This window comes from Onychostruthus taczanowskii, unplaced genomic scaffold (assembly GCF_017590055.1).
Source record: "Onychostruthus taczanowskii isolate IOZ18803 unplaced genomic scaffold, ASM1759005v1 scaffold8, whole genome shotgun sequence".
NCBI classification, from domain to species: Eukaryota; Metazoa; Chordata; class Aves; order Passeriformes; family Passeridae; genus Onychostruthus; species Onychostruthus taczanowskii.
Genome location: NW_024505892.1, coordinates 10,053,447 through 10,072,422, shown reverse-complemented (window position 1 = coordinate 10,072,422; position 18,976 = coordinate 10,053,447). Strand labels below are relative to the sequence as shown.

At 39.4% G+C, this 18,976-nt stretch overlaps 1 protein-coding gene across 2 annotated transcripts in view; it reads left to right on the top strand.

The window, feature by feature from the left end:
* Positions 1-18,976, top strand: part of IGF2R (insulin like growth factor 2 receptor) — a 55,825-nt gene that overhangs the window by 17,332 nt on the left and 19,517 nt on the right. For both annotated transcript variants that reach the window (XM_041423643.1, XM_041423644.1), the window contains exons 7-26: positions 583-700; positions 2,229-2,391; positions 2,546-2,726; positions 3,451-3,554; positions 3,936-4,100; positions 4,787-4,927; positions 5,288-5,440; positions 6,310-6,441; positions 6,828-6,975; positions 8,354-8,531; positions 9,094-9,209; positions 9,602-9,764; positions 11,256-11,435; positions 12,470-12,571; positions 13,379-13,480; positions 14,155-14,329; positions 15,598-15,765; positions 16,327-16,470; positions 17,726-17,904; positions 18,266-18,353. In XM_041423643.1, coding sequence (XP_041279577.1) covers positions 583-700; positions 2,229-2,391; positions 2,546-2,726; positions 3,451-3,554; positions 3,936-4,100; positions 4,787-4,927; positions 5,288-5,440; positions 6,310-6,441; positions 6,828-6,975; positions 8,354-8,531; positions 9,094-9,209; positions 9,602-9,764; positions 11,256-11,435; positions 12,470-12,571; positions 13,379-13,480; positions 14,155-14,329; positions 15,598-15,765; positions 16,327-16,470; positions 17,726-17,904; positions 18,266-18,353 — 2,900 coding nt within the window. The remainder of the gene's footprint in view (positions 1-582; positions 701-2,228; positions 2,392-2,545; positions 2,727-3,450; positions 3,555-3,935; positions 4,101-4,786; positions 4,928-5,287; positions 5,441-6,309; positions 6,442-6,827; positions 6,976-8,353; positions 8,532-9,093; positions 9,210-9,601; positions 9,765-11,255; positions 11,436-12,469; positions 12,572-13,378; positions 13,481-14,154; positions 14,330-15,597; positions 15,766-16,326; positions 16,471-17,725; positions 17,905-18,265; positions 18,354-18,976) is intronic.

The window sequence follows — 18,976 nt, the reverse complement described above, 5'->3', positions numbered from 1 at the left end:
TTATCTTGCTATTTGTCTCCCTGTCAGATATTTACTATGTTTTAATCTGCGTCTCCTGCTTCACCTGATCTGATCCATTTGCCTTGCTTCTGTCAATTTGCTGATGAGTTTGTTTTGCTGTTAATTCTGGGGGCAGAATGGGAAGAGTTTATATGTAGAGAGGTGATAAAGTACAGGAATGTGGCAAAACCTGAATGGGTACTGCTTTCAAAAGTTGTAAGAGCATTTGCCACATCTGCTCTCCAGCAGTAGTTTTGAGAGCAAAACTGTGATTATCCTGTGTTCCTGTGATTATTAGCTAAATTCTTGCTACAATATGAGTCACAAGGCATTCAGCGTAGTCTTAAGTAGGGTACCAGAAGGTACTGTATTAATTTTGCTGGGACTATTTTAGTTTTTATTTTTAATTAACTCTTAAGATTAAAGGAATGAGGATCTCCCTAAAAGTTGCTGTCAGGAGCAGGGCTACATTGATACATTCTGTTGGAGCGTCTAGCAAAGATTGAGCATTTCAAGAATATCCTTCTTCTGTAGAGTGCGGTGTCTTAACTGTCTTTTTGGTTTGTTGTTTTCTATTTCTAGGCTTGTGTTGAGTTATGAGAGACAATACAAGCATGATGAAGAAAGGCCAAGCTTCTGCCTAGGCCACAATCCAGCAGTGACCATCACTTTTGTTTGCCCATCAAAGAGGGGAGAAGAGGTAACTTCAATGTTTTAGTTTGTGTTAACTGGTTGGTATTTAACTTTTGTTTTATTTTTTGTTTTTATTCAAACCTGAAGAGAGCATAAGTATTTCTGGCTTGTAGCTTATGAAGGGTGTGAGGTTCTACATGTACTCTTAAAGTCTTCTAGAACTTAAGAAATAACAAGAACCTGAGTAGAATTTCCCCAGGAGTGTGTGGTCTCTTGTATTGGTGAATTTGGTTGTCCCTTTACAGGTTCAAGGCTTATCTCTAAGCATAGGATGAATTTAGTAGAGTTAATCCTGGGCACATTGGCGCAGAGCTTTGCTTGCTAATGAGCACGCTTCCTCTTCAGTCAGGCTGGACGTGCTTATAGCTGTTGCCTGTTACTTGGTTTCTTTATTAATCTGTTCTTCCTCAGGGTAAAAAAAAAAAGTCGCTAGTAAGTGTCATTGCATGGCAAGAGTCTGTCACTTAATAAGCAGGCTCATGAATTCTTTTTAACTTTAAGTAAAAATCTGTAGTGTTCAGCAACAACTCAGTTTATGCAGGACACTGTTTTAGCCTAACTTGAATGCAGTGTGACAGTCACTTCAAAGTAATGCTGGATAATTTCAGCAACCTACACTCCTTGAACTGGGCAATTGCTAATGCTCTGCCGTTTCATATAGTGATGGTTTTTGTTGCAGATGAGTGAAGAGGGAGCTCTTGTCTGGCTAATTTTTGGTTTAATGCTTAGTCCCTCGTATGACCTAGATAGATACTGTGCTTCACTCTTGTTGCTGCAGAAATAAACTCGGCTCTTGTCTACTGTCACCTTGTAGTACCTTGCTATAGCTATGCACTCTTGTAGGATGAGTGGTATTACTGATGATACTTGTACCGGTAACTTACCTCATACCTGTGTAGCTGCCAGTTGTTCCAGTAGATGGTGGAAATACAGATTTATGAAACAATTTGAATTTCTAGTGTTTCACTTTAAAGTGAAGAAAACCAAGACTACTGCTTCTCCCAGATGTGCAAAAATTTATCACCACAGAAGCTCATCTGGTAGAATTGTTGGCTAAAGAGTTCTCAAATATCTATATTTTGATTTGGACCAAGGGAATCAAAGTTGCTAAAACACCAGTGTCTAAAAGTCTGCTTTGCCTTCAGAGGGCATTTGACCTCTTATTTCCTGCATTGAGGACTTCTCTGAGGCAAACACAATCCAAGCTTAGGCCATTTGGGCTCACATCTTTGCTTTTTCCAACACATTAAGGAAAAGTACTTTTAAAAGCACTATTACTTTTGCTGTCCTTCTCCTAATGTCTGATGCTTTACTTCTGCTTAGACTTGTAATAGTTTGCCACATCATTTATAAGACCTGTTTTATTTCTTCCCAACACCTATTTCTGAGAGGCCAGAAACACTGTTTGCACATCTTAAGTAATTTAGAGGTGAAGTAGTTGTTACTGACCTTAGAGGAATGTGATACTGTTGTTTTAAAGATTATATTTCAAGTAAGTCTACTTATAATTTAATTTCTGTTCACTTATATTTTAGAGTGCAGGTCCCAAACTTACAGCAAAAACAAACTGCCGGTATGAAATTGAGTGGGTTACTGAGTATGCCTGTCACAGGGATTACCTGGAGAGTAAGACCTGTATTCTGACTAATGAGCAACATGATATCTCCATTGATTTAAGTCCACTTAATCAATTTTCAGGTAAGCTCAGTATTTTTCTCTTATTTTTGTGGTTTTTAATAGCCAGTTTTGCATTTCCTTATTTAGGGACAGAAAAAATGTCCTGTGTTGATATTTGGAGTTTCATGTCTGTCCTGATGTGTGTTAAAACTTTTTTTTTTTAAAATTCATTCAGAATATGTCACACCATATTCAGCCAAAGATGACAAAGAAGAGTATTACTATTACTTGAATGTATGTGGGAAAACCACTGCAGGTAACTGCAAGGACAGTACAGGATACATTTCATCTTGCCAAGTAAAACTTTCAAATAACCAGCAAAAAGTGGCAGGAAGATTTGCGAACCAAACCCTAAGGTGTGTAAATGCTTTTCAGCCCTGCTAACTGGTCTGATTGGTCTGTTTCCTGCTTTGATGCTTTCTTACTTGTTACGTAATCAACAATTGATACAAAATGCAAGCATTTTTGGTCTTTTTTTTTTGTCAGAAAAACTGTCACAGTATAACAGGATAGCATTAGCAAACAGAGGAGCCAGTGAGGTTGGCAGAGGCCATTGACTGGACAGGAAGACTTCCACTTTGTTGTCCTAATTGCAGATTTTGGTGCACTGCCTGTTGCCCTTCTTTTTACATGTTTTACCTGTAAAGCAGTATCAGAAGCTGATTCCCAAGTGGCATATAGGGATAATAGTTTGCATGAGATTGTAAAGCAGAGATTAATTCATGTGGATATGAATTAATTTTGTCTGTAACAGGTCATTGCAGTGATCTTCCAGGAAGTATGACTTCCTCCTTGTGCAGAAACAGCCTCACAATAAACTAGTGGGAATAGATATCCCTCCATACCTAGGGGAGCTTTAAAGCATTATTTAATTTCTATAGAAATTAATGAAAATTGATCAGAAAAATCAGTGGATGCAAGTCTTCTTTGCTGTAGAAATGTCATTATTGATTTTGAACTAGCATTTGTTTTCCCTTGGAGTGAGACAATAAATGAACAAGAATGTGACTTCTGTTATGTGAAGAACACTGTGTGATTGTCTGACCCCACATTTCTATCTAAAACTGATTTCTTACTCAGGTACTCTGATGGGGATCTCACTTTAATTTATCCGAATGGGGATGCATGTAGTTCCGGCTTTCAGAGAATGACCGTCATAAACTTCGAGTGCAATGAAACAGCAGGTGAGTTTAACAAGCTCTGACAGCTCTGCTCAGGATTTGACTCCAGTGCTTGCTAGTAGACCTTATGCTCAAATGAATGCTTGCTTTGAGCCACAACTAACACAAGAAATAAATATTGTTACATTAAGCAGTAGTTTCGATAGCTGGCAGGATGTGCTGTGTAGTAGCACTGCTAGTTTAAATTTACACTAATGGTTGAGAAGATGGAAGTATAAAAGAGCCTTTTTTTCTTAGCCAATGGTAAAAAACTAGAAATTCAAGTCCTCTGTAGCAAAAGGACTTCTTGCCTTCCTTGCTAGTTGCTAGTCCTCAAGTCTCCTTGCTTTTTTCCCCTTCCCTCACTAGAAACCTCATATGTGTTCATCTGTTTTTCATGTTAAGGTAATGATGGTAGAGGAACTCCAGTATTCACTGGTGAAGTTGACTGCACCTATTTTTTTACTTGGGATACAAAATACGCCTGTGTTAAAGAGAAAAAAGATCTCCTTTGCAGAGTTACTGATAAGAGAAAACACTATGACTTGTCACCTCTTATCCGCAGTTCAGGTATGGCAATAAAAACTGGCTTTCAGTTACTTCTACAGTCCTGAGTTTACATGCCACCTCCAGTGCCATTCTTTAGCTGAGTATTAGTCAGCTTTTGTTGTTCTTAGTGAATTTCTGAGATGCTGGTGTTTGCTTCCCTCGTTCCAAAAAGACTGAGACCCTCAGTCACCATGTCTGTGACTGCCTTGGTTGCTGCCATCGTAAGTGGTTTTCAGTCACAGAATCACAGTTTGTGTTGGAAGGGGCCGTTGAAGATCATTTAGCCTGACTCCTCTGTCGTGGGGAGGCACAGCTTCCACTAGACCAGTTTGCTCAAAGCCTTGTCCAGCCTGGCCTTGACCACTTCCAGGGAGGGGGCATCCACCATCTCTCTGGGCAGCCTGAGCAAGTCGGGAGTCACCATGGCTCAGCAGCTTCCACCCAGTGGCTTGTACAAAGGAGACACCTTTGGACCTATCCAAAAATGGCAGGATTTGGAAGCTGTGGCTTCAGGGGACAGATGCAGGTGGTAATCTCAGCTGGTGGGGGAATGGAGCTGAAATCAGAACTTCTGTGTGCTGGGGCATACTCTGAAGGAGAGGTTATGACACAATTGTGGTGTACCCTATAATAAGAGGTATTTTGGCATGGAGATGCTGAAACCATTTAGCCAGATGACTTGTTCTTAACAATGCTCTATATTTCAGAGTCAGCCCAGAACTGGGAAGCTGTGGACAGTAGCTTTTCTGAGGTAGGAAGGAAACATTACTACATCAATGTCTGCCATAAGGTGTTGAAGAGAGGAGGAGCTTTCAGCTGTTCAGATGGTGCTGCTGTTTGCTCTGTAGGTGAGTCAGGGGTTTTTGTTGGTGGTGTTTTTGGAGTTTTTTTGGTTCACTGTTTTTTTAAGCCTCTGAAGGCTTGGCACTTCCTGTGCAAATGCGGTCGGTTTTTCTGAGTGCCTTCATTTATCTCAGGAAATAGAAGTTAGGAGCACATTTCTTTTGTGATCTCAGAGATGCTTGAAGAAAGAATGCACATATTTTTCTAACTAAAGAACCATAGGCTTTGCAGCATGGTTTGGCAAGGTAAAATAAAGCTCCTAATGATGTTTTCTCATTACCTAGACAAGTGGAAAGTCTTAGTATCTAACAGAAACTTCACTTCTTTTCAGAGAAACAAAAGTTCTGTATTTACTGTTTTTACAGATAAGCAAAACAACAGTAAGAATCTTGGAACATTTGTATCTTCTCCAAAAAAGGTTGGAGAAAATATTCAACTTATCTATTCAAATGGTGATAGCTGTCCTTCTAAAGAAAAAGAGAAAATCCAAACAGTCATCACTCTAATATGCAGACCAGGTGAGAATACCCACACCCTGTTAATTGATCCAGTTAAAAACTGAAGGTTATGTAATAAGCCCAGATGAGAGTGCTGAATATTAGCATATGCTTTTGTCTTCTATCTCGCAAAAGCTTGAAGCATCAGGGTTTACTAGCATGATGGCAATGTAATTGCAGATATTTAGTTCTGTTTACCTTTTATGCAAGTACTCTTTAAAAACTCTTGAAATAAGATGCTTCTGAACATGATTAAAGTATACCTAAGTGTTTAGAACTCCACAAATATCTGGAAGCGATACAAATATCTGGAAGCACTTTCTCTAGATTGTCTTGATGGGAAAGAGTAGTTCTGAACTGAGATAAAATACTTTAGCCTTCTTTTCCAATAAATATTGTTTGTATCTAAACTGCTGGCAGTTTGTGAAAGGCAGAAACATTTGCAGAAGTTCATGTTGATTATAATAGCCTGCTAATTAACTATCTCCCAGGAAAACAGAAAACCTGTGTTCCTCTACCTCAGCCTGAGGAACTTGGAACTTTCGAGTGTGCTGTCTGTTAGGATCAGATTATGCACTATTTGCTAATACAGCTATTGCTTTGTGGTAAAACACCAGTTTTGTATATCAAACTAGACATTTTTTCAAATATTGTGATAGTTCTCAGGAGCAGATTAAGCCCTGCGCCTTTACTTCTGGGGTAAACTTTTAGTTTTGGGGAGGAGGATGCAAAGACTGTGAAAAATATTTTTGGTTCCATTTTCAAAGAGGAAGTACTGTAACAGTTACATTGGCTTTTGAGGAGAAATTAGTTTTTTTAGGTGTAGATTCCTAGTTCCTGTTGGCAGCCTGGCTGTCTGTATGTGTAATGTGTTGCCCTTGTGATACCAGGTGATCTAGAAAGTGCTCCAATCTTGATGGCAGAGCGTGAGTGTTCATATGCATTTGAGTGGTATACTGCTGCTGCCTGTGTCCTGTCTAAAACTGAAGGAGATGACTGTCAGGTGTCTGATCCACAGGCAGGTATGTATTTCTGTTCAGCAAATCAAAAGGTTATTAGGGATACAACTTATCCCACATGTAAGTCCTTATGATACCCAAGAGCAAAGTGAGTTCAGCCTAATGCTAAGTACCCACAGTTTTAAGTATGTGCATATGGAAGATCAGAACAGCATGAGCTTAATACTCCCTTAGTGAATGTAGTAAAATGATGTAATGTGTATTTTACTGAAGTAGATCTCTCGGTATAAGAAACCATGCTTTTACTTTGTCCACTTTGTTTCTGGAACAGCAATTACATAGACTGAGACTTATTCAAGGGGAGGTGAGCTAGCTATGTGATTGAATCAAAACCTGTGGGAGAGATCAGGACAAAATCAAACTGATACAGTTTATTCCTTTCTGATTAGGCTTCTCTTTTGATTTGTCACCTCTGGCCAAGGCAAAAAGTTTCTATACAATTACTACTAAGGAGTACTTGTTTTACATAAGTGTCTGTGGTAGTCTGCCTGATGATCGGTGTCACACAAAATCGGCAGCGTGCCAAGTAGCGCGGAGGTGAGTAACTCATTCTGTTGTCTGTAAGGGAAGATCTCTTGTTGCATGATGTGTTGTTGTCAGTGTGCAACAATGAACAATTTGCATGTAATTACTGGGCTACCTCTAATAGATCAGGTAATTAGCATATAATTTGCAGTAATTACATTGCCAGCTGTTTCAAGCCAAATGCACATATATGTAGTCTTGCTTAGAGCTAACTTGTGAGATGGAATGTGCCCATTGCTCTCCCTTTTGTTATCTTTAGGGACTGTAAACTCCAGATTTACTGCTACAGCTGTATTAAGGCAACCTATAATCCAGAGATTGAGGGTCAGCTCTATTCCAAGAGCTGGCCTAAAGAATGTGAGCTTGCTGCACTTGGGATGAGCAGGGGCTCCCTTAGGTAGAGGTGAAGCCCAGAGCTTGGATGTCGTACCATATGGCCTCAGGTTGTGCCAGTGGATGTTTAGATTAGATAGTAGGAAAAGTTTCTTCATGCAAGGGGTTGTCAGGCATTGAAGCAGGCTGCCCAAGGAAGTGGTGGAACTGCCATGCTTGGAAGTGTTCAAAAAAAATGTGTGGATATGGACTTGAGGACATGGTTCAGTGGTAAAGATTTGGTGGTGGTGCTAACTTGATAGTTGGGCCTACCAGATCAAGTCTTTGTCCTTAACAATTTTATGATCTCCCTTGCTAAATGGGCTGTTGCAGGCATGGTCCCAGTGTGTACTGCTACTCTGACAGCATTACTGCTTTTGCCTCCTACAAACTATGTCTGAGGTAGTATCTCTGCATTTCAGGTTCCAGGTCAGCCTGCTGCCAGAGATGGGGTGCAGTGCAAACACTTGCAGCAGTACTTGGCTCTGAGTTATTCTTCAGCCAAGGACATTCACTGCAGACCCTAGAAATGTTCTACAGAGGAAGATGATCAAGCTAGGTCTGATAGAGTTGATGTTAAGTCAGTGAAGAAACACTCCAGAACCCAAGCTGATACCTAGCAGTGAACTGTTGTGCAGTGCTAGGTCTTCATTGTGCATATGTAATCGGATGAGGCCAGTTTGACCCCAAGATGAGGGTGTTTGCAGTTTGACTTCTTTGGAGAATGAGAACTTGATGGTATTGTCACTCTTTTAGACATGGGAATATTAAAGTTTTCTAGATATCTTAGCAAATGTAACTTCCTTTGCTTTTCCAAGGAGGGCATCTGTTCGTGTTTTAAGTTTCCTTTTGGCAGCATTTTTTTTATCCCAACTCACTGAGGTGTAGTCAACCTTATTTAATTATTTTGTCTTACTATGGTGTCTTGTATAAACTTATATGGTTTCTATTTGTAAGATTTCTCTTAGAGACAAGTTTGCATTCTGTTCACTCTCAAAACTCACTTTTTCTTTTCTAGTGATGATCAGTCTTGGAGTCTTGGACTGCCCAGTTCCAAACTTTCCTATTATGATGGCCTGATTCAGTTGATCTACAAAAATGGTGCAGCATACAACGATGAGAATAAAACACAGCGCTCTACCCTCATAACTTTCCTGTGTGACCATGATTCTGGAATAGGTCAGCCTGAGTATCAGGTAAGAAGTTCTATATGAAGAAAGGAAGGATCTCCATCCTAAAATACTGACAACAGCTAATAGGTCAGTACAAGCAGAGTGTTAAGTGTGGAAATACCCAGTATCTGTAAAGCAGACTAAAATAAATAACTATTTCTCTTGGTATATTTCACTCATGTTGCAGCCATAAAACTTTCCTTGACCAGTGAACAGTAAGCTGTTTACCTGGATCCAGATTCTTACCTCACTCTCCTCTAGTCCCTGGGCTATGTAATTATTAGTGCTTTTGATTGTCTTGTATTTCTATCTGGGAAAAAACCAAACTGGCTGAGAAGTAACAGATGGTAGGACTGTGTACACAGCAGACAGTGGCTTAACAGCACCAGAGCAGGTTTTTTTGGCAAGAGCATTTTTGGTGACACAGGGATTGACAAGATCTGTAACAGGACAGACCAGCACAAATCAGTCTGAGAAGTACATCCCAAAACCAAGGGGAGATACCAAGCTTGGCATATAAAGCAGTAGCTGTGAGTCACAGAGCTGTCAGTGTGAAAAGTGTCTTACCTATTCTGCTCATTTGTAGAAAGAAGATAACTATACCTACAACTTCAGGTGGTACACTGAACATGCTTGTCCAGAAATTCCACTGGAATGTGTTGTGACAGATCGCAACACCATGGACCAATATGACTTGTCAAGGTAGGAAAGTGATACGTACACTGTAACTTAGCTATTCTAGTTTGGTGTTCTGGCTGATAGTTCTGGCTGAAGTTGGTTTCCTGTGTAGACAGCACCAGAAGCTTCACCTGTTGTCATGGTCTTGACTGCAAGTATGTTGAAATCCCTCTAGCATGTTGGTTTGCCTCCTAGGATGTAAACTGACTTTTTGGGATGGTTTTGCTTATAAAAACATACTACCTTGTTAACTGTGTTCTGTGTCCCAGGAGTATTCTTTCTAATTGTAGCACTTAAGAATGAAGGGGAGGTTAGTCAGGAATGCCTTAGGGTTGCTCTGTTTCTTGAGACTGAGAAAGCTGGAGAGAGTCTATGAAGCACGTGTCCTTAGAGCAGACCCTTCTCTTTCTGCTCAGATTAGCAAAATCTGAGAAGAGAGGTGAAAACTGGTATGCCATGGATAATTCAAGACCAAGTGAGCGCAAGAAGTACTACATAAACGTCTGTCGACCCCTGATTGCTGTCCCAGGATGTGACCGGCGAGCATCTGTCTGTCAGATGGAATATAATCATGTTTCTGTGAGTACCCTTTCCATCCCAGCTCAGAGCTGGTTTGCCATGTGAGTGAGATTAAGACAGCCATGTGAATTCTGACTCCTTGTGCAAAGGGATATTCTGTGTACCATAATGGTTGCATAACAGTAGCAAAATGGTAGCACTCCTGTCCACCTCTTCAAAGAACTACACAAAGCCTTAATTTTTACAAGTGTACCAATGTCATGTTTGACACTCATGATTTTTGCCCTGTGTTTCAGAGGCAGGCAAACTGCATCTCTTTTGTATAAATTGCTGGAGTCTCAGAGACTGCTAGGAATACACAATTCTTTAGGAACAGGCTGTCCTCCTGGATATTTTGTCATGCTTTTGGCTTGTTTTAGATTGAACTGTGGAAAAGATTTGTTTAAAGATTCTTTTTTGCATCCCTGCCCTCCCTAAGCTTGCTTTGGATCTGAAGAGTAGATTAGGCAGATGTTGCCAAGCAAATAAAAGAAGAAACAATGCTGGTGGTTGTTATGGGCTTCTGCTTCTGTATTGCCCTGAAGTATAACAATTTATCATGGAAGTGATAGCAGCTGACAGGCTGAATTGGCCCATTGCCCACTGCCTGACTTTATTGCTGCTCAGAGCTGTAGGGAAAGCTGAACTAGAGGCTCCCCAAGCTGTCCAAATTCCTTCTGTCAAACAGAGAGAACACCTTCCCCCCTTAAGGGGATGTGTTAGTGACTGAAGCCAGTCATTGCCAACACAGCACTTAAGAGAGAATTATTACTTACTCCCTGTGCTTGCAATAGGCTTTGTTGTGCAAGGCTGCTTACTGTACGTGTAGAGACACTTTAGGGCTTCATTACTTCACTGCTTGAGATAGTGGTTAAAAGGTGAGCACATTGGGTCAATCTAAAGAGTTGTTAAAAAAAAATTTCAAGGGCCGAAGTGTGTGGACAGCTGTTTTGGAGGTATATTCTTCAGTTTGTTGCTGCTATTGACTTAAAGTAGTTTCTTAAAACTAGGAAGCACCAGTTATGTTTAAGTGATAATGACTTCAGACTTTGGTAGTAGCACCTACTGTTCTTCTAGTGCTCGGTTTCTGTCAGTGATTTTTAGCCTTAGCTAAGCATGGCAGATCCCTAAAGTCAATTGAGAACATCTGGAGGCTTCCACATGTTTTAAAGAGCTTTACAATACATTCTACCTACTACAGAAGACATAGGCCTCCCTAAATTGCTATGCTATGTAGCCTGGGAGATGTAGACAGGTGTTTTGAGGTACTACAAGCACCTTATTTTACTAAAAATAAAAACAACAAAAATGAAACCATACGTGGTTGTGGAGGTTGTCTGTTAAATATGTGAAACTTGAATACAGAATAGGAAAGAAAAATGTAGTGGTATCTCTATACCTTTGTTATCTTCAAAGCTCTCAAACTGTGTACAAGAGTACTGTAGTAGGTATCTTCTTTTTGGTTGTATCTAATTTTTTAATAGTTGTTGACATGCTTTTCTTTATTTCTAGGCTTCTTATTCTGAAGTCACTTCTATTAGTAATCTTGGTGTTGCCAGCAAAGAACTAGTAATTGAAAGACCTGGACATGTTTCTCTAACGTATGCAAATGGCTCCGTGTGCATCAATGCTGATGGCAAGACAACTACTTATACCACCACCATCCACTTTGTCTGTTCCAGGGGCACTCTTGTAAGGACAAATGATCTTCCAGTTGTTATTTCATCATAGTAGGTTTCTTATCCTGTAACATGAAGCCACATGAAGATGTGTAGTGCATAGCAGATTCGTGGCAAGGGAGACTTCTTGATGGTTTAGAATTGAGATGTAAAAATGAAACTGATTTAGATGCTAGAGAAGCATGTGTCTGATTATTTTATCATAAACAAGAACTAGATAAAAACTAACAGCCTTGATGAACAATAGTGTTTCAGACTAGTCTAATTAGCTTGAAAAATACATGAGTACTTAAAACAGCAAACATTGTGGACACTCTTAAGAGGAAAAATATTGTAATGTGTATCCTCAGGCTCAGGTTCTTCATTCTCCATAGATTGTTGATTGTAGAATTCTTAAGTCTATAGAGATTTTGGGGCTACAACTCCACATACTGAAGATTAGATTGAGGGGATTGTTAGACTTAAGCTTGTGTAGACTTGTTCTTCCTGGTTTTGTGAATCTGCAGGTCTTGCTCTCCCCTTACCCATGTGATCTTTTGCCCAAGAGATGTGGTAAAAAATCTGTGACATGGAGCAGTTATGAGCTGGGTTGCTTTTGTCTGAAAACACTGACATGAAGTGTACATAATTAATATTCCTGTTACCCTGTTACCTTGTTACTTCATCTAACAAATTTCTGTTGCTTTACTTTTGCTTTTTTTTTTTTTTAAATTATGAACTATGTATTATACCCCAAAACTCCTCAAAGCTTAGACTGAGACAATATCTAGTTATACATGTCTAAATTAAATATTGACTTTAATCTGAGTATTTGGGTATCAGATTCAGTTCTTGACTAATGCTTGGTCAAATGGTAAATGTTTAACTAGACCAAGTTTTCAGTGATGACCTTCAAAATAGATCAGGGAGAGGGAAGTGGGGAATTGTGTGCCTTTGAAGTGAAGTCTTTTAGAAGAACCTGATAGTTTCTCATAATGGGGAATCTCAAACTTGACAAAGTGTTAGCTATTACACTTACTCTGGTCTTCCTCTGCAATCTGTTTCCAGAGTAGCAGCCCACGGTTTGTAGCTATTCTGGATTGTGTGGCCACTTTCTTATGGGAAACTGAGGCTGCTTGCCCAATCAAGGAAACAAAAGATGATTCTCAGGTGAGAAAGGAGAATGTAAATCATATTTGTAGTCTCAATGTACAGTGTTTTTTTCTAGCACTCTTGGTTGCTCTTGAAGAAAACTAACTAAAGTGAAGTCTCAAGTTGGTCACAATGTAGTCTTGTGATATTTTACTGCTTTATTTTTGAAGTATTTCTGAAATGTCTAACTTCTGACCAAAATATTCAGGTACTTTCTCTTGAGAATAGTTTACTCCCTCTTGTATGCTTCATTTAAAGTTGCATTCCCTTGCTATGTTGCTAATAAAACTGAGTTTATATGTATGGATATGTATTGTCCTTGTTTTCGGCAGATCATCAGATGAGACTTTGCTTTTTTCACACTAAAGCCTGAGACTAGCTCAGTTGCTTGGAGCATGTGCTAATAACACCATGGTTGAGGGTTTGATCCCCATACAATCCATACATTAAACAGTTGGATCCCTTCCAATGCAGAATATTCTGTGCAATCTACTCAGTTGCTTCTGCTTTACAGGTCTCAACATCAACAGTAGTGTGAAAACAGCCCTTAGTTAAAATTTCTTTGCTCTTCGCTAATATGATAGGTGCCATCTGTTAAATTCCACTTTGATATGTTGGTGTGGCTGATGTCAGTGGACAAAAAGAATTGAACAAATGTACAAAATAATTGAATGAAGCCACTGCCAGAGCTGTTATCTGGTGTTCTGGTATGCAGGATAGGAATATGTCTAAATCACTGCTTTGGCTCTTGAAATGAGTTAGAGGTAAAATCTAAACAGAAGAAATGCAGAAGAAGAAACTAACTTTGTTGTAATTTTTTTCCAGTCCTGCTCTGCGCGAGATCCAAACACTGGCTTTGTGTTCAACCTGCAGCCATTAGCTTCTGAGGAAGGTTATACGGTTACTGGCAATGGGAAAACGTTCTCAGTAAGGATTTTGACTGTACAACATCTTGTTTATGAGCACTGTTGTTGCACTTTTTTTCTTGCATAGTGATCTAGAGGAGCTTTCACTCAGTCCTCTTAGGAAGTGTGAGTTGGCAGGAAAGCACTGTGGTTGAGGGAAGGAATGAAAGATAACGTCATTTGTCTTAGATGGTCTTGAATGCATTAAACTTCTGGTTCTTGGAGAACATAAGGTAGCCACGCTTTTGAGGCTGCCTTTTTGAGGTGATTTTTCCCCTCATGGACTCTGTTGTGTACTACCAATTTATCTGCTGCTTCTGAAGAAATTGACAGGGAAAGCGTAGAAAAAGGGATTTAGTCTGTCCATGTCAATGTTTTTAATATAATCTGCATGTGTCGGTATTCCTAGGCTGTCATAGGTAATACCATAGTGGTATCTTTAGGCCAAGAATAAACATGCTGAACCACATTGTTTACTTCTAGTGGGGAGAATTTGTTGACCCTGTAATCTGAAGATTGAGGATACTCTTACTGTACTATGGGTGAATTGTAGTCTGTCATTTCTGCACTGCAAGACAACTGTGTTGTTTGAAATAGTTCTCTACAAGGGTTTTACTGTTTAGAAATGGGTATATGGACCTTGCTTTTCTGATGCAGTTAATACTGTGTGCATCTGTATGTTTTCAAAACTTCTAGCTAAACATTTGTGGACACTTGCCATATTGTGGTAAAATCAATGGCAAAACAGCTGCTGGGTGTGAAAGGGAAAATGTGACACCTCTGAGGCCACTGGAATTGGACAAAACCCTTTATCTATCCAGTGAAGGGTTTCTAACTCTTACCTACAGAGGCCCTCTTCGTGTGGAATCAGGTGAGTTCAGGAAATACACAGTGCATTGTAAAAACTTATTGTGAGTTGTCTTCATTCCTTCTTTTGTGTACTGAAGTCTATTTGGCTTGGTATTAATTACTTAAACAAGCTGGCCCATATGGAAATTTTAGGAAGTAATGAAGTTACACAGAATGGTAATGGCTCAGTAATACGTGTGCAAAAGTTCATTTCAAAGCTTTAGGAAAGTCACTCAATACACTGTAGAGTTTTCTCCTTAGCAGATGAAAAATACTGGTCCTTGCATGGAGAAATGGATAGTTAAATTGGCAAAACAAAATTAAGGTTCTTATTCTAAGTGAAGTAATAGCTTTTAGCTTCAGTTTCATGGATAATGCTCTGTAAAGTTGTTTCATATCTGAAAGGTCAGTTTTCAGTAAGCTTATACTCTCCTCTATGGATTTTTTTGAATTAGTGCTCTGACACTTCATGTGCACCTACTTCATGAATTTAAGTCTCTTTTGCAGGTAAAATGAATGAAAAAATGTGTATCTAGTTATTTGATATTAGATGCTCTCCAATACTGAAACTAAACTTTGTAGAAAGGAATATCACATCTTAACAACAAAAGATGGAAAACTGGGTTTTGGATTCGGGAACCTCAAATGCTTCAGCATGCTTAATTGCTGGGGTGCTATCTCTTATTTTCTCAGTTTTGACATTTTTGTACATAATATAGAACAGTGATTAAGCTCTTATGGATTTTACTTTGAGGTTCAACAATTTTTATAACACTGCTAAGCATTTTGCTGACAAATACTACTCCCTGACAAAATTCTGTCACTTCTTGAGGATTAAACAGAACTTAATATATAGTGCTTTGATAGGATCAGTACTATTTGTTCTGCAGTCACTACACTGAACTTCTTACAAACAAACAGAACCCCAAACCCAGAACTTTGTGTGATGTAATTTAAAAGCTGCTGTTACCACTGGTGGTGTTTTAAAAGGTTTCTGTTTCTTCATAGATGTGAAAGAACATAGGGAGCAGAGGTCAGTGAAGTTAATTATGTTCCCGAGATGTGTCAAGGCATTTTGGTTTCTTATTTGTAGAGGCAATAGTGGCTGCTAGCTCTCTGAAGAAGACTTGCATATTTACAGCTAAAACCCCATAAAGCAGCAAGGTAGTGTTATCCTTGAAGCAGTTATTAATAAGAAACTCTTAGAAAATTTTGAAGTCAAGTATTGACTTGAACTTAAATTCAAGTGTTCCAAACAGAACCATCAGTAGATAAATATTTGTTTTGTAGGAACATCAGACATGTTCAGAGTGACTTTCATTTGTAATGATTCATATCCTGGAGAGCTTAAGTTTGTGCGTGAGGAGATAAACAGTGTGCTGGACGTCCATGATACTTTTTTTGAGTTTCACACTGCTCTGGCTTGTGCTCCTGCTCCTGTAGATTGTCAAGTTACAGGTAAGTACCTGGAACTTAGGTGGGCTCTTTCCTATGTTGGAAGGATTAACTGAACAGCAAACTTCTGCTCAGTGGAGGGCTTTAAGAATACCTGTTGAGAAGACATTTGTAAGACTTAAAATCTTTGTAGAGGTTGTAGGGTGGGAGACGAGGTAAGTTATTTGAAGCAGGCTTAACTTACAAAAAGAGGGAAGGAAGCGAATTTAAAACATTGTGGTATACACAAGAAAGTTGATAATTACTTTGAAAACATTTAATCATTACTGTGACTGATGCTGCTTCAGCCCAACTCTAAAGAAAATGAGTGAATTTAGTATTGGCATCTGTAAAAATGCACCTGTGATTTGTGGAGAAGTTTACATTTGGGAAGTAACTGTCAAGGGAACTGTGTTCTGCATTTGGCATGGTGATGTTTTTGTGGCAAGAGTACATTCTCGTGATACATATTTAATGATTCTGAAAGTTATTTCAAATTGTGTATTTGTCAGTGAAACTGGTATCATTTAAAATCCAATCCTGCTGCAAGTATTAAGTTCTCTCAGCTTATTGCGTTTCTTCCAGATGCTGCTGGCAATGAGTATGACTTAAGTGACTTGAGCAAAGATGGTGAGCCATGGGTTGCTATAGACACTTCAAAGGAAGCAAAAAGGCGAACGTTTTTCTTGAATGTCTGCAAGCCCTTGCCCTACGTGACTGGATGTCCTGGTAAGCCAAGTGTCTTCTTACCTTGTGTCTTCTGATGCAAGACCTTATAGTCCGAGGGATGTCCCTGGGTATTTCAGTAAGATTTATTGACTCCTGTCTGTTGAATCACAGAAATGGCATAGATCTGGGTGACATATGCGGGAGAATTAATAAACAGACTTCTGCAAGCTGAGAGCAGTGTTAATGCTTATCAAGACTCTTGCACTGAGATGCATTTGGGAAAATTGCATTGAGGGCAGTATTTGCCAGGATCTCTGAGCTTATTATTATTTTTTAAAGAAGATAGGATATAAAGGGTCATAGTTTAATCCCAGCCAGCAGTCAGCCTCATGCAGCTGCTTGCTGATTTCCCCACCAGCAGGATCGGGGTGAAAATCAGAAGGGTGAAGGTGAGAATTTGTGGTTTCAGGTAAAGACAATTTAATGGGCAAAGCATAAGCTGGGCATACAAACCAAGCAAAACAAGGCATTAATTCCCTGCTTCTCATGGGTAGGCAGGTGTTCAGCTATCTCCAGGAGGGCAGGGCTGCATCACATGTAACAGTGACTTGGGAATACAAACACCATCATTCCAAATGTCCCTCCTTCCTCCTCCTTCCCCCCAGTTTATATACTGAGCATGATGTCATATGGTCTGGAATATCCCTTTGATCAGTTTGGGTCACCTGCCCCTGCTATGTCTCCTCCCAGCCTCCTGTTCACCCCCGACTTCCCTTGCCGTGTGGTAGTAGGAAAAGCAGAAAAGGCCTTGGCTCTGTGTAAGCCCTGCTCAGCAATAAGAAAATATCTCTATATTATCAACCCTGTGTTCAGCACAAATCCAAAACACAGCCTCATACTCACCACTGGGAAGAAAATTAACTCTACCCAGCTGAAACTAGTACAGAAAGTCAAATGTTGTTGAAGCCTCCTGGCTGAATTAAGCCAGAATGAGAAGCTTTTGCCATGTCTTACTCCATTTCTAGCCAGTTTAATGTATTTAACTGTACTGTAGTCTTTTATGAGTCTGGGGAATCAGGTAATCAGTGCAGTTTGAAATATTTCAGTATGCAGGAGTAACTTGCTATATTCCTCAAAGGTTTTACCTACACAGTGTCTCTAACTGTATTGATGAATATGTGTCTTGTGTTCTGCTTCAGGAGTTTGAGACAGTTTACTTCAAAGCTCTCTTAAAGCTACCCTGTTATATTATTTTACAATCAATTTAACACTAGTTGTCAAAGCTTTGAACTAAAACGCAGTTCTTTTCCTGTAGGTGGTGCCATAGGATCTTGTGTGAAATACGCTGATAAAAGCAAGAACCTTGGAGTCATTCAGATAAACCCCCAGGCTGCTACTGATGGGTCGTTAAGCATTATCTACTTGAATGGTGACACATGCAAAGATAATCAGCGTTATTCTACACGTATAATCTTCCAGTGTGATCAAACAACGGTAATTTTCTCTTCCACTTGCTGTTAATGAGGATTTTAGTGCTTGTACCAAAACAAACCATGTTTATTCCTCTCAAAATGGAGAGACTGGTTCTAAAAAGTGAAATCTTACATATTGGGTTTTTCCTTGTCTCTTCTTGAAAAAGCTGTCTGTTTTACTGAACCTGTAGAACACAATTGTGAACTATCATGGAATCCTGTGAGCCACCAAAAGCAGCTCTTTGCTGAACATGAATACTGCAATTTAATAGTGGAGACTTTAAATTGTGCAACTGCAGTAAAAAAAAAAGGCCATGTGTGTATATTTTGAGACTTGCAGTATAATTATTAGTAAGCCTCCTTCATATGGCCCTTTTCTGTAGGGATCACCAGTGTTGGAGCAAGAGAATGACTGTGAGTTTGTCTTTGTTTGGAGGACTTTGGCAGCATGTCCTGTTCACAAAGCAGAAGGTAAGTAGTTATTTGAGATTTAAAGTATCAGCCAAACTGTCCAAGTAATAAATACTTGAATGAAACTATGTTGGCTTCTTGCCCTGTGAATTTTTATGTAAAAAGTGTTGGCTTGTGGAGGAATGTCTATTCTGAGCTTTAAGCTAACTACAAATCCTGTCTAATGTTAAAAGTACAAGTTAGGGTGACAGGCAGATGTACTTGCCTATCTAGGGAAAGAAGATGTAGTACAATACTTTATCAAAACAGCATTATTGCTCTCATTTTAAGTCAGACTTGCTAGTAAATATTAAGGCATCAGGTTTCATGAGAACAGAGATTCTGTGCTGCCCTGTCGCTCACTGAAGACTGGAAGCAAGACTAAACTTGACCCTAGTTAGACAATGGGGGAGAGTCTCGTTTGTATTTGACTCCAGGATGTGCAACAAGAAATCACAAGTTCTAGTTCTGGTACTTGATTGTCTCTTAGATGGAAGACTGAGTGTGTAGGCATCTTCTCTGCCTTTGCAGGCTTTGTTTTGCAGCTTGTAGATAATTCCTTATAAAATATCTGGACTTCCTGTAAAGGATCTATCACAGCTATCCTAGTCATTATTGAAACTGCTGATGACCTGACGTGGCAT